Source organism: Schistocerca gregaria, chromosome 1 (genome assembly GCF_023897955.1).
Source record: "Schistocerca gregaria isolate iqSchGreg1 chromosome 1, iqSchGreg1.2, whole genome shotgun sequence".
NCBI classification, from domain to species: Eukaryota; Metazoa; Arthropoda; class Insecta; order Orthoptera; family Acrididae; genus Schistocerca; species Schistocerca gregaria.
In genome coordinates, this window is record NC_064920.1 from 997,248,197 (window position 1) to 997,263,110 (window position 14,914).

At 40.2% G+C, this 14,914-nt stretch overlaps 1 protein-coding gene across 1 annotated transcript in view; it reads left to right on the forward strand.

The window, feature by feature from the left end:
• The window catches only part of LOC126311851 (calcitonin gene-related peptide type 1 receptor-like), a 243,435-nt gene that overhangs the window by 172,436 nt on the left and 56,085 nt on the right, over window positions 1-14,914 (forward strand). Inside the window, exons 5-6 of the mRNA XM_049992237.1 lie at window positions 9,170-9,338; window positions 10,976-11,099. Of these exons, the coding sequence (XP_049848194.1) occupies window positions 9,170-9,338; window positions 10,976-11,099 (293 nt within the window). The remainder of the gene's footprint in view (window positions 1-9,169; window positions 9,339-10,975; window positions 11,100-14,914) is intronic.

The following is a 14,914-nucleotide window of genomic DNA, read 5'->3' on the forward strand; positions in this document are numbered from 1 at the left end:
CTTGACCCTGGACTGTTGGATTATTCTCTTGGTGTGTTCTACAGTTTACGAGGGCCCATCACGGACAGGAATTGTGAACCAACAGATGATTGCCTTGTGTCAATGTTTTCTGTGTAATAAGAAGTGTGTTGCACTGCCTTGGAGTAGCACTTGCTACCTATGTCTCCAATTATTTGCTGGTTGTTTTACAGTCACTGTCTTCCTTTACAGTTTTACCCTCTGCACCTCCCTCTAGTACCGTGGACGTTAATCCCTGATGTCTTAATAAACGTCCTAGCATTCTGTCCTTTCTTGTACTCAGTGTTTTCCATACACTCATCTCCTCGGCGATTCTGCGCAGAACTTCCTCATTCCATACCCTATCAGTTCACCTAATTTTCAAGACTCCTCTGTAGTACCACATCTCAAATGCTTAAATTCTCTTCTGTTCCGGTTTTCCTACCGTCCATGTTTCACTACCACACAGTGCTGTGCTCCAAAACTACGTTCTCAGAAATTTATTTCTCAAGTTAAGGCCTTTGTTTGTTACTGGTAGATTTCTCTAGACCACGAATGCCCATTTTGCCGGTACTAGTCTGCGCTTTATGTTGTCCTTGCCCCGTCCGTTACGGGTTATTTTGATGCATAGGTAGCTGACTACCTTTACTTCATGTACTTTGCTATCACCAATTCTGATGTCAAGTTTCTCGGCATCCTCTTTTCTGCCACTTCTCACACTTTCGTTTTTCTGTCAATCCATATTCTGTATTCATTAGGCCATTCATTCCAGTCAAAAGATCCTATAATTCTTCTTCACTTTCACTGAGGATAGCAATGTCATCAACGAATCTTATCATTGATATCCTTTCACCTTGAATTTTAATTGCACTCATGAACCTTTCTTTTATTTCCGTCACTGCTTCTGCGATGAACAGATCGAACAGTATGAGCGAAAGACTACAGTCCTATCTTATACCATTTTTAATCCGAGCACTTCCTCCTTGGTCTCCCATTCTTATTCTTCACTCTTGGTTATTGCACATATTATACAGTACCCTTCTTCCCCTGCAGCTTACCCCTATCCTCTTCCCTGCTACGCTGCTTCGTCTTAATGTCATGCATTACGATATAGGTTAACAATACAGCTTTTGAACTAATTGACCAACATTAATAAAAAGAGCTTCATAAAACATCGCGCTCAAACACGCATCAAAAAGATATCAAACACTATCATCTAAACGAACGGCTTCTAAAACATTACAATGACATAAATATTCAATTGCTACCCTAAGAAATTAATAATCTGCACTTATGGAATAAGTATAGATTGAATAAGTAGACGTTGTTTTACATGATGTGGTATGTGAATTAAATATTTGTAAATTTGCTTTTGAGGAAATGCCACATCAATATCTGGTTATGAGAGACGCTCCGCTACGCCATTGGACTCAGGCATATGCTGATCTATACTTATCCGTGGCTTGCTAAGCTCGGATATCTGATTTTATTTATTTATTTTCTAATTTTGTCTTCTAGCATAATACTACACAATTTTAAAAAGTGACCAATATACCAAGGTAATATTTACCCTTGGTCAGACAGCCTCTGTAGAGGATGAAGTCGTTAATGCGTCTTCAGATTATGTCTTTGATTAGGGTACTAGATACAATTGACAGTAAACCTCTTGTTTGTTTGAAAACAGATAATTCGTTTCTTTAAATTGGAACAATTGACAGTAAACCTCTTGTTTGTATGAAAACAGGTAATTCAGTTCTTTAAATTGGATAGATGGGCATAATTCCTTTTAGACTGTTATATATTCTTGGGCTATGAACTTGGTTATAGGTAGCGTCATACACTGAGGTAATAGAAGTCATAGGATAGCGATGTGCACATATACAGATGGCACTACTATCGTTTAACAATGTATAAAAGGGCAGTGCATTGGCGAAACTGTCATTTGTACTCAGGTGCTTCATGTGAAAAGATTTCAGACTTTATTATTACCGCAAGACCATTACCCCTCCCCCAAGGTAACGCGGTGACCGACGTCTTTCACTTAACGATCGAGTGCAGTGAAATTTGCGTAGAGTTTTCAGTGCTAATAGACAAGCAACACTGCGTGAATAAGCCGAGAAATAAATGTGGAACGTACGACGAACGCATTCATCAAGAAAGAGTGGCGAAATTTGGCGTTAATGGCTTATGGCATCAAATGACGAGCACGAGTGTCTTTGTTAACAGGACTACATCGCTTGCAGGGCGTCTCCTGGTCTTGCGGCCATATAGGTTGAACCCCAGGCTGTTGGAAAACCGTGGCCTAGTCAGATGAGTCCCGATTTCAGTTGGTAAGAGATGATAGTAGGGTTCTAGTGTGACGCAGACCCCACGAAGCCATCGACGCAAGTTGTCAACAAGGCACTGTGCAAGATGGTGGTGGCTCCATAATTATGTGGGCTGTAATGGACTGGTTGCTCTGATCCAACTGAACCGATTATTGACTGTAAATGGTTTATGGATGACGATGCCACATGTCACCAAGCCACAACTGTTCACGACTGGTTTGATGAACATTCTGGACAATTCGAGCGAATGATCTGGCCACCCAGGTATCCGATGTGAATCCTATGGATCATTTACGTAACATTATCGAGAGGTCGGTTCGTGCACAAAACCATCCTGAACCTGCAACAGTTTTGCACTTCTGGTAGGCTATAGAGGCAGCATGAATCACCATATCCCTAGGGGACTTCCAGTGATTTATTAAGTCCATGTCACGTCGAATTGTTGCATTATGCCGGCCAAAAGAAGCTTCAAAACGATATTGAGCGGTATCCCATGACTTTTGTCTACTCAGTATATGCACTACTGGTTGTATCTTTAAGAACTGCGGCAGTATAGGGTGAATAGCGATGACGAAATTTCCCTCAAAGTTCCTTGAAAAATTTGACTCTGCCTTTCTCATAGCGCTTGCACTGAAATAGAATGTGATTTACATCACCAATTGCGACCACAATATGGCATATACAGTTATCTGATTCTATGTAAGTAGGCGGGGAAAGATCCATGACTGAGTCGCATCCTTACAATTTACGATATTATTTTTCTTCGGTGTTTGAACAATACAAACCATGACTGTAGTCGTATAATTGGCTGTATATCTGCGTTGCCGTTACCCCTTTTTGTACTTTCAGTCCATTCTTCCTGTCACGAAAGAATCGCTTGTCATTTTATTTGCAGAAAGCAGTCTGTGTGTGGTGTTATATGTCCATTGGTCTAATCGCATCCCTCGGTAGTTATCTACTTTGTCATTATACTGAATGTCGGATGAGATTTAATCCAAACGAATTCAGTAACGTGGCCAACTTTTTTGCTTGGTAACACTGATCTACTAGATCAAGAGTGTATTTACAAGTTACTTTGTTGCATTTTAGGTAGCTAATAGATTTCAGAACGCTATGCGAATAAGCGATTATTACTTCTTTTGAGAGAGCTTGCGTATTCTACCGCCTGCGTAACGGTAAATGTTTCAGCAAGAAATGTGGAAGCATCGCCGGAGTAGTTGAAACTTTTCCCCCCCAAAGTTAGTCTATAGAAGAAAGAGCGTCCTGTATGAGGTTCCATATCCATTTTTGAGCCACCTGTATTAATTTGAGTATGTCCTACCCACTTCCCCGTCAGGTACGACATTGGTGAAAACTGGCTTTATCCATTTTCATTGTTAAACAATCAACGTATGCTATAGGAATAAACTGAGAAGCGCTACGATAGTCATATAGGAACATTGAAAGTACGTCGGTGATTTGTAGTTTTCTACTTTTTCCAGTGCTTGCCGTTTGTAAAGAAGAAATTGTCTTTTCCAATGGTTTCTATTATTTCCGATATGAGGCAGCGTTTCACATTTTTTAATCAGTGAATGAGAAGTATGCGCCATTCTTTGTAAAACATAACGATCACACGCATTGTACTGCGAGGATGTCCAAGCATTTCTATTGCTTCCAGAAGGGCCTGAGTGGAGTTGGAAAGCATAGCTCCTAGACAAGCGCACACGCTCTTTTACTGTATTTTGTCCAGCAGCGCTTGGTACTTCTTAGCAACACTGTGATACGCCATGCATCCGTAATCATACGGTAACATATCGATGCGCGGTCTAGAGTAATCAGACATGAAAGCGGAGCCCCCCACAATACTCTCGCCACCTGTTCTTCTCTTTAAGTAGTTTGTAGTCTCTTAGGATGCACACCAGAGCGCATGCGACATAACAGCATCCCTTTCTGCTTCCCATACCGGAAATACCTTCGTTCCAGTTAGACACGGCAACGTCCCCGCCTGCAGTATTTCTATAAGAAACCGCCCCAAAAGTTGCGGGATCACGTCTCAAGCTCGTCTCTCAAGTGCCCTGTAGTCATTATTCCTCGCCGAAAGTAAGTAACATATTAAGATACTCGATCGGGAGATACCGTCCACGTCACTTGGAACGTCTGTCTGTACAGCTCAGAACATCTTATCAACAAAGGAAATAGATACCCTGTATGACTCCTCGATCATTGTAAATACTTTGCGAAGAAAACTAGGTTTTACTGATGCTGGCATTGAACCTTGTTTTACAAGGCCTCCTTTTACACAATCGACTTCCTTTCCTCACTTGATACTCGAGACAAGAGAGTCCATTGTAGCGCCACTGGTGCTTTATTCCTCTTGTGTCGTCTGTTTCGAGAGGCCATTTTCGTTTACACGTCAGCATCAAAAATGTGTTAGCAGTGAGAGCTGTCTGCTGTGTATTCTGAATCAGACCCAAGGAGGTAGAGGTCATTAGGCCGAAAAAGTGAGGCTGCGTTCACCATAATGGTGCGTCTTACTGAAATGTTACAATTGCAGGTCTGTTTTTCGATTTCACTTAAAACAGGAATGAAACGTTCGGTTGCTTTTCTGTGATACACATCACATTCGACGAGTGAGAATTGGCGTTAGAAAATTAAGTGTCCAACTAGAATGAGATTTTCACTCTGCAGCGGAGTGTGCGCTGATATGAAACTTCCTGGCAGATTAAAACTGTGTGCCCGACCGAGACTCGAACTCGGGACCTTTGCCTTTCGCGGGCAAGTGCTCTACCATCTGAGCTACCGAAGCACGACTCACGCCCGGTACTCACAGCTGAGTCGTGCTTCGGTAGCTCAGATGGTAGAGCACTTGCCCGCGAAAGGCAAAGGTCCCGAGTTCGAGTCTCGGTCGGGCACACAGTTTTAATCTGCCAGGAAGTTTCATATCAGCGCACACTCCGCTGCAGAGTGAAAATCTCATTCTGGAAACATCCCCCAGGCTGTGGCTAAGCCATGTCTCCGCAATATCCTTTCTTTCAGGAGTGCTAGTTCTGCATGTTTCGCAGGAGAGCTTCTGTAAAGTTTGACGGATACTGGCAGAAATAAAGCTGTGAGTACCGGGCGTGAGTCGTGCTTCGGTAGCTCAGATGGTAGAGCACTTGTCCGCGAAAGGCAAAGGTCCCGAGTTCGAGTCTCGGTCGGTCATACAGTTTTAATCTGCCAGGAAGTTTCAAGTGTTCAACTGTCTTATGATAAGCATTCATCCACGAAAGTACAATATATGTTTTAAAAATACTTACTCAGAAATGACCATCAATTCAACGCATTAACACCAAGAGGGTAGATTTGACACAGGGCTTTAACGGAGAAATAGATTTCTAAGACTCATCAAGATGCTAGACAGGCTTCGACTGAGGATAACCTACAGTTCACAACACCCAGAGCAAATATGACGTCATTTTAACGTCATACGCAGATATCGAAGGCCGCTGGACCTGCTATCGATTTCCATTAACGTTCGATGCTGGGTGCTTTGAAAATACAGTATTGTATTCCATAATTTCGTATCGTAACATGTGTGTCATGAAAGTTTGCGGTTTCAAGGCAATGGTGCACTGCAGATTTATAAGGGCACGTCATACTTGGAATGATTTGTTATAATTAAACGTCACATAATGACGCACAGGCAGTTAAAGACTTCATTAACTTTAAGTTAAATTACAAAAACAAGCTTCAGCTAGTTCATCGTGGTTTAGTGGTTAAAATCGTTGGATTACAGAGTGTAGCACAGCTATACAGCTGATTTATATCCTGCCGTATCTGAAATTTTTTTCGTCTTTCTTTTTATAAAAGGCTCTGGAACTACCTTATTAAGTTAATAATGTTCTGTAATATTTGACGTTATGTAAATGTCAAAGTGTGCACTCTCTGTCTCTGTTTCAGTCTGTCTGTCTCTCTCTCTCTCTCTCTCTCTCAGGAGCGAATCGCCATTGTTAACAATTCACAAATTAAGCATGAAACACGTAAATGTGAATAAATATTCTAAATACAATGATCTTCTGCTAAAACAAACTACGAATCAGTAAAAAAAGCATCGAAAAGAGCGACCATTTGCGAAAGAATTAATAGGTAACTTAGTCTCAGCGATCCATTAAGAAAATTTAGGAGCTGGTTCTTTTAGGACATTTCTCTGACGAACAAAAATGTCTTCAATTTAAGTGCACCGTTCACCATCAACATGGGATTTTTCGTAATTCTGTAATAACAAATTTTACCAATACCGCGCGTTTTCGAGAGGCGCACACACTTAGAGTCGAGTATGGCGAGAAAGTCGCTAGTATAAAAGGGCTAAAATTCTGGTTTGATAATGGCAGTATCCAAAATGAAGTAATAAATAAAGAATTTTATTAATCAGTTTGCAGTTTTTATTCATAAAAAGGCTCAGAACATCGTTCTTCACGCTAAAATTATTCTCGGAAATTTTCAGATCCTCTCAGATCAACGCAGTTCATCCTGCAATCTCTCAAGCTTTTGAGATAACTACAGACATACAAAGGGGCCATTTAATCCCATGTAAAAATGCTCCATACGAGGATACAACCAACATGAGTTGTTCGGGGAGATTAGCCACCCCTTCACCTGCACCTCTCACCACTTGTTAACTAACACTCAAAGGAACATTTTCTATACCCTGCCAAATTACAAGGTTTCTACGCCTTTGTCCGTCTCCGTACCGTGAGAACTACAGCTCGTAAGTGTTGTTATTGTTTTTTGTGTGAAATGAACAGATTAGCGACCGTTGTCAACAGAACTAAGTAGTATATTCGTTTCCTTAACGGGGAATACCAACATTGTCGCTAATAGCAGCTGCAGTAATTTATTTTAAAGAGTTTATTTATGTTTTTTATGTTATTTCTGATCCTTAGTTAGTTATGCCTGATAGCAAAAGATGGTTAAGGATTGTATTTGTTCTCTCTGGATTCAGAGGGTGCGTGCCATACTTGATACGATTAGGCTATTGCCCCGAGCGGCAGTGTATCTCATGTCTCCGTGACGATAACTGTACAGCCTCAGGTGGCTGAGGCGTTGCCCAGCATCCCTGATGCCACCACACCATCCAGTGCACCTGACATTCAGTTTGTCTTCACAACAAAGAGGACTCTGAACAGTGGCGGGCCAGAGGATCTCTGAGCTGAAGGGGGGTGAGAACCTAGCTGTACAGTTGTTCCTGTTCGTTTTAACGACAGGTATGAAGCATTGATTGTTTGATAAGACGGTTGAGCCAGCATCAGTCATGTTGGGACTGAGAACTTCTTCCAGAAAAGTTTAAATTTTGCCCAGAAGGCGGGCTTATTCGTAACTGGAAGTTGTAACGTTAGGTGTGCTTTGAGGCCCCTCATGAAACTAAGAGATCAGGAAACAAGACCAGAATGGACTCTGTAGGTTTTCAGGGGCGTATAACCCAGTGCAAGATGTCGAAATTCTGAGAAAAGTGGGAGTAAGCTACAAGGAAAGACGGGTGATATACACTATGTACGACGGAACAGTATGTAGACGGAACAATAAGACTGCTCGGATTAAGAAGGGCGTATGACAGGAATGCAGGATTTCGCCCCTACTGTTCAATCCTGTTATCGAAGAAGTAATGACGGAAATAAAAGAAAGGATCAAGCGTGGGACTAAATTCAGGATGAAAGGATATCAATAAGTTGCGCTGATGGTTTTGATATCATCAGCGAAAGTGAGGAAGAACTGTAGGAACTGTTGAATGAACAATCTGATGAGTAGAAAATACGAATAAAGAGCAAACCTGAAAAAGACAAAAATAACTTAAAACGTCAGAATTGGTGGTCACGAAGTAGACGAAGTTAAGGAATCCTGCTACCTTGGAAGCAAAATAATCCATAACAGATGAAGAAAGAGGAACCTAAAAAAGCAGAGTAGCACAGGCAAATAGGATATCCCTGACCAAGAGAAGTCCACTGCTGTCAACCATAAGCATTAATTTCAGAAACAGATTTCTGAGAATGTGCGTTTGGAGCACTACATTGTATTGTAGTGAATCATGGACAGTGGAAAACCGGAACAGAGGAGAATCGAAGAGTTTGAGATGTGGTGTTATAGAAGAATGTTGAAAATCGGGTGGATTAATAAGATAACAAATGAGGAGGTTCTCCGCAGAATCGGCAAAAGGGACAGGATAAGAGGACACGCTTTAAGGCATCAGGGAGTAACCTCCATGATACTAGAGGCAATCGTAGAGGGTAAAAACTGTAGGAAAAGAGGGAGATGGGAATACATCCAGCAAATAATTGATGACAGGATGTAAGAGATCCTCTGGAACGAGTAGTTTGGAGCAGGGTAAGAACTCGTAATGAGAAAAAAGAGTCACCTGAGATTTGGATGCAGCTAGATGCAAGTTGTGGTTCATGCTGATACCAGGGTTGCCCGACACCTGGGTTCTAACACCATCCTTGGATCTTATGGGCGCTGACTGCAGTGTTGAAGGGAATACATTCATTCATGGGGTGGAACGCAGAACACGGTTTGTCTCATCCTTCTCTTTTGCTATTCTTCTTGATTTTGCAGTTTTAGTCGCCAGAAATGCATCCGATTAATAATTAGTTATTAATATTCTCCTCAAACGCAGTTTATCTTATCTAGTTGCTATAGTAATGTTATCTATCACGATGTTCCTATGGGACATATGCGCAGGATCAAAACATAAAGCAAAGAAGTCACACGAAATGATACATTCCTTAATAACTCACAAGGAACTTCCAGGTTAGAAACGTTGCTGTTGTAACAAAGTTCATGTCCTGCCTCTTACACAAGTATTCCTGTGAATTATTTGTTTTCATTTTTTCCAGATTACGCAAACAAGGAGTGTTTTGCAAATGGCACATGGTTTGCTACCACTAATTATGAAGGTTGCAACATTGTTCCAAACACCAAAACTCGTCTAATTTTCCAAATATCGATGCTTGGCATATCAATTGGTTCTGTATTTCCTGCAATTGTCATCTGTTTTTCATATAAGTAAGTAATATCTTTTGAGCTACTATTATCACAAATAATAATAATTAAGTCCATGTAAAGTGGTGAACGAGAGAGAATACAAATATGAAAATTGCTGTTCATTTCGAAGTTTATTGTGGTGGTCATGAAATTGTATGCATCCAAAGCAGTCGATATTCCGTCATTTTGCTGTCTACAATTAGATATTTATTCCTCAACTTAGATTATACTTTATGAAGAACTTGAAGCTTTTACAATTTATTCGTACTCACCAAAATAAAATCACATATTGCACCAATATGAGGAGTTACATAAGTAACAAGAATGTAATCTCTACGTGTCTATGCAGTCACCCTTCCACGTTCGAAGAAATTAAGGTCTGTACAGTTCAATAATGGTATATTTCCCTCACCTCCATATCCCTCCACGTCTTGTACAGTCATTCCGTCTGTACATCTACCGGTCTAACTGCTTCTTAGATGAGTAGTAATGGGTACTGGTCTTTTAACCAAAAATATATATGCCTTCACTTTACAAGCTGACTCAGATTTACCAGAGAACATATCAATTCTTCATTGATCTGCTTTCTGTAGGGTAGTATCCATACTGCTCGGCACCTAACATACATATGAAGCCTTCGGTGCATAGTAATCGTTGATGCGACATCTCACGTGTTTGCAGCAAAACTAGACCACAGCTGGGTTGAGGCTTCAGTCCTTTTCCATTTAGTGTGTAACAGCAAATATGTATGACTGGTGCCCATTCATACCGATTGTCCAGTTTTGAGAGAACCTTCTGGATGCCAGACATGGATCTGAAATTGCTATATGCTCTATGAACGACAGAAGAATGTATAATCAGCCTCTGGGAAACCTTTGTCTCAGTCTCATAACCTTTGTCTGAGTCTGATCTCTGTCCTTTTTCATGATGACATTCCACTGAATTGCACACAGTAAATGATGTTTTGATACTAAGCTGCCCACCTTCAGGTGTCTTACCTCACCCTAAGCACCACCTACCAATCTCTGTCCGGTGTCAAGTTTTGTATGTTAACATGACATGATCAGCTTGCAACATTGCTGATTTACATAAAGTAAATTTATGAAGTCATGATATAGTGATAGTATATTCAGTTCTTGTGTCAATTGCTTTGTGGTTTTTCAAGTTGCTGGTGTTTATTTTCTAATTTACATAAACTATTGTCCTTCTGACACTACATTATTAATTTTGTTTAAGTATCACATCAACTCTCTCTTCACAAATTCCATATTAACGACTACAAAATTTTAATGGTGAATGTTTACCAGTGCGAGCACACACCTTCTTGTGTAACATTAGTCCTTCTTGAACATTAAATAAGAAAGTCAAACCTGATTTGGATATTTCTTAAGCCACAAGGAGCCCTACATCCTAATAAGTATAACTACTTCTACTAAATATAAGATAAAGAAATTAATTTACGGTATAACTATGTACTGAACAAAATGCAGTGTGCAATATTATACTGCTTTGCTGTAACATATTTCATCATAGCACTGATATCAGTGTGGTATACACCAAAGAGGAGATTTCCATAGTACTATTACATGAATTATCTGAGTTTAATTATGGTTCATTATTATGAATTCTTCATGTTATTTCTTGTTTTGTTCCTTCAGGAAGTTGCGCGTTCTGAGAGTCACTCTGCACAGGAACCTGATGTGTGCTATTGTAATTAGAAGTATTCTCACAATTTCCATCAAAGCTGGCATTATTCTGGAAGCTCTTCTTGCTGTAGATAGTGTAAGTTACTAATCTTTACAGTGCTTATTGTATATATTATGTATAATGTAAAATACTTTATTTTTATTCAGAATGAATGTAACAAAAGTATGCTAGTGCAGTTTGGGACATAAGACAAGCATTCGCTAAACTTTGAACAAAATAGATGCAATCTGATTATCGCTGAAAAAATTGGAAATCTAGCTGAATCTCATGTTTTAGAAATTTTAAAAATACTCACTGTTGCTGTAATTATTCTCAAATGGAACATCTGTTCATGGGAACAGACTAAAGCTGAAGAGGGTCACATGAAACACTCATTGTTACTATACGAAGTGTAAATTCTCAAGTCAGTAACATGCAGTTCTACTGACGTGAATAACACTGTTGATTACCAGAAGAAATGCGGAATGTCCCTCATGAGTAGTTTTGATAATTTCTGTCTTATAACACATTTCTTAAGGTTTGCTTCCATAGTGGGATTTTTTAACTAAGCTCAGTGTATTGGATACAAGTAAAAATTAAATGGTAATTAAAACTAATTACTTTAAAAATATTGAAGATGAAATTTGTAATATAGAACATTTTCATCTTTACAGTATTCAGAATGGTACTACGAAATAACCTTCGTTTTAGGGCAATAGGAGAGGTCTAGTCGGCTTATTAACGAGCACTATGACTTAGTGTTGTACAAGGCCTTTAAGACTGTCAATTTTTGCAGCAAAAGTAAACAACATGAGTGTAGGAATGATAAGATCTGGTGGAATTTAAATAGTTTAAAGAGTAAAGGCATCAACTCACCAAATAGTAGAGGTCTTAAATCATCAAAAGTTAAATAAACAAGATTGAGAACTTTTCTAGCAGTTGGAGAACCTTTTTCGAGCTATAGAGTGCACACACACACACACACACACACACACACACACACACACACACACACACACACACACACCAAACACACATATCTTTAAATCTAGTTTGTGCTGGGTGGCTAGGCAATTCATCGAGATGACTTTCCGATCGTGTGACACACCCACGGAATTGTTAGACAGAATTGTTGTGGAATTTGGCGCCAGAGTGTCATTATTAATCTACCTTATACCTCACACCAACTTCTGAACTTTAGCCTTTATTTTATTTTATTTTGTTTTTTTAATGTGCAGATACCTTGCTGTTTGGTGCTCAAGGATGCCGTCACAGGACTCCTTGCTTTTGCACCATTACTGAGGAAGGTTGTAGGCACCTTGTAGCCAAATTTCAAACTTCTACATCGCAATGGGAAGCAATTACGAATTTCAAAAGAGTGATCTTTTAATTGTGTTGTGCGGTGTACTGGTATATTAATACAGTTGAAGAAACATGACCATTGTGACTGACATCCATAACTGTAAAGAGAATGAAAAAGTAAATTCGACAATGGTGTACACATTTTTAGAGATGAAATGGATACCGTAGGTGTTCGGCTGGATGCCAATTGTCTCATCATCATTTGCCGCATAGTGGACAGCCGGAGGCCTATTCGACCAAACACTGCCAAATAATATGACGTGAAGTGTAGATCTAAGCAACACGGGGGGAAACTGGTAACACGCCATAGATCCACTGCAACGCCGCATGGTTCGCTGCCAAATCACTTGGGGTGTTTCAAGTTTATCAATCCATCAATTTGCTTTGTTACTGGTCGAGGTTTGGTCTTCCATGCTTTTTTTCGTTTCATAGTTAACAGAAGTTGGTTTCATCACAGTGTGCTTCTGATTACGACTTCTCATGTGTATTGCACTCTTATCTTACTGGTATCGTAATTGCGTTCATCTCTCGTACGTAATATTGGGTGGGGTAAGCATTACAAATTTGTTTTTGTTTCATATTAAAAAAAGCTGCTTTCGTTTGATGGTGTTAAGCTTGTGCTCAGTACAACGCTCCGCAACCGTGCGAACTGTTTGACTAATATAGAAGCTGCCACAATTTGCACAGCTGCGGAGCGTTGTACAGAGCACAAGCGCCATATAAAACAAAGGGAGCTTGACAAGTCGGCCATAGCGGAGCATTCCCTACAAAACGGACATGAAATACAGTTCGAAAATACAAAAGTGTTGGCTCATGTGTCTACATATTGGGACTCCGTTATAAAGGAAGCGGCCGAGATTCGCTTAAACAGGAACAATTTCAACAGAGAGCAGGGATACACACTCAGCACGGCATGGGGACGGGCGTTGGACATCGAAAGAAAGCGAAGACAGAAGCGCGACGCGGGAGCGGCAGTTTCAAACGTGGCGCCTGCTCCTGGCGCCACTTTACGTCACCGGTGCTGCCACCTGCAACAGTTCCGCTAGCTGCTCGCGTCGACTTACGCGGGAGCGCCACATTGGATCGATCTGATTGGCTGCTGATGGTGTCATCATGCCTATACAAGCGAGAAACCGTAGCAGCCCCGGCAGTCAGTGAACTCCTGACGACGGTGGCGGAGATGTCCATCGAAAGCTCGAGGATGTTATTCGAATTGAAGCGGCTGGAAAACCGAGAACGTTTTATTCATGTGTACCATCGCGAAAGACTCCGAGGACACATCTGGATAATTTGTAAATCATGAAAACAGGTTATTTCTTTAAGAGAAAGCTAAATTATTGTATACATATTACTTCAATATTAATTTAATGACTGAAACACAGTGTTGTTTAGATTTTGTATAGTACTATACTTACATACATTATCCGTTCTTGAAAAAATCGATCAAAGTCACTTACTTTGCTGTCTTCAATCGTTTTGGTGCAGTCAAATCTCGCATCCGCTTCATGGTCAGCAGCTGTATATGGTCACACCTAGGTTGTCGCCCCATCCATGTTAGCGCAATGTTAAGACAGTCCCTTCTTCATTCTCAAGAACAGCCACAAAGTTCAAAACTGAGGACTTGTTTTCTATGTCTGAAATTGTTGACGTTCCAATGCTAAATATCTCAGCTAACTGCTTACCATTCACGCCTCTGTCTAATTGTCCAAGGACTTTTATTTCGTCTGCAAACGATACGTCAACGTGTTTCCTTTCAGAAGACATATGCCATACAGGAGATTAAAACACACGCACAAAACAAAAGACATGAAAGACGGAACGTTTAGTGACAAATCAGTGTACACAAAGGCACGAGACAGACTGACGTAGGCCGCAAAGGCGCACACAATGCTGGGTACAACAAATATAATGATCCGCGTAGTGGACGTGCAACGATGCTCATACCGTATTCATTGTTCACTGGAAAATTTTGTGTTTTAAAACACTCGCTGCGAAACGATAAAGAGACGCACAGTGAACCATATGATGTAATAACAATCGAACAAAACCAAAAATTATGGTCATACAGTACGAATGTCTTTTTCCTCAACGAGATCCGGATAATTAGTGATCCAGACAAGCAGAGTTCAGATAGTGGGAATTCTACTACTACGAAGTCTTTTTTTGTGTCTAACAGGTACTTCAGTTTCAAAAATCGTTTGAAAACGAAACACTCAGATAAATTACTAGCAATCTATAAATTTACACTCGCCACTGTGGCTGCATCATGTGGAGTACAGTACAACTTCGTCTTCAACATCGACAGAAAGACAACTGACTACGTCAGAATCGTTTGAAAGAAAACTATTTTTGATGTAAACGACGCTAAAGCAAAAAAAGTACACTTTTATAGCAGAAATGACTGAATTTGACAATGAGCAACTGGGTATCGTAGTAAGGACAAGATCAACGAGACTTCTTGAACAAGTTATGCCAACCTGTAAAATGTCAAGCCACGCATACATTTCCTAAAATATTGCTCTGACATCTAAAACACAGTTTATGAAGAA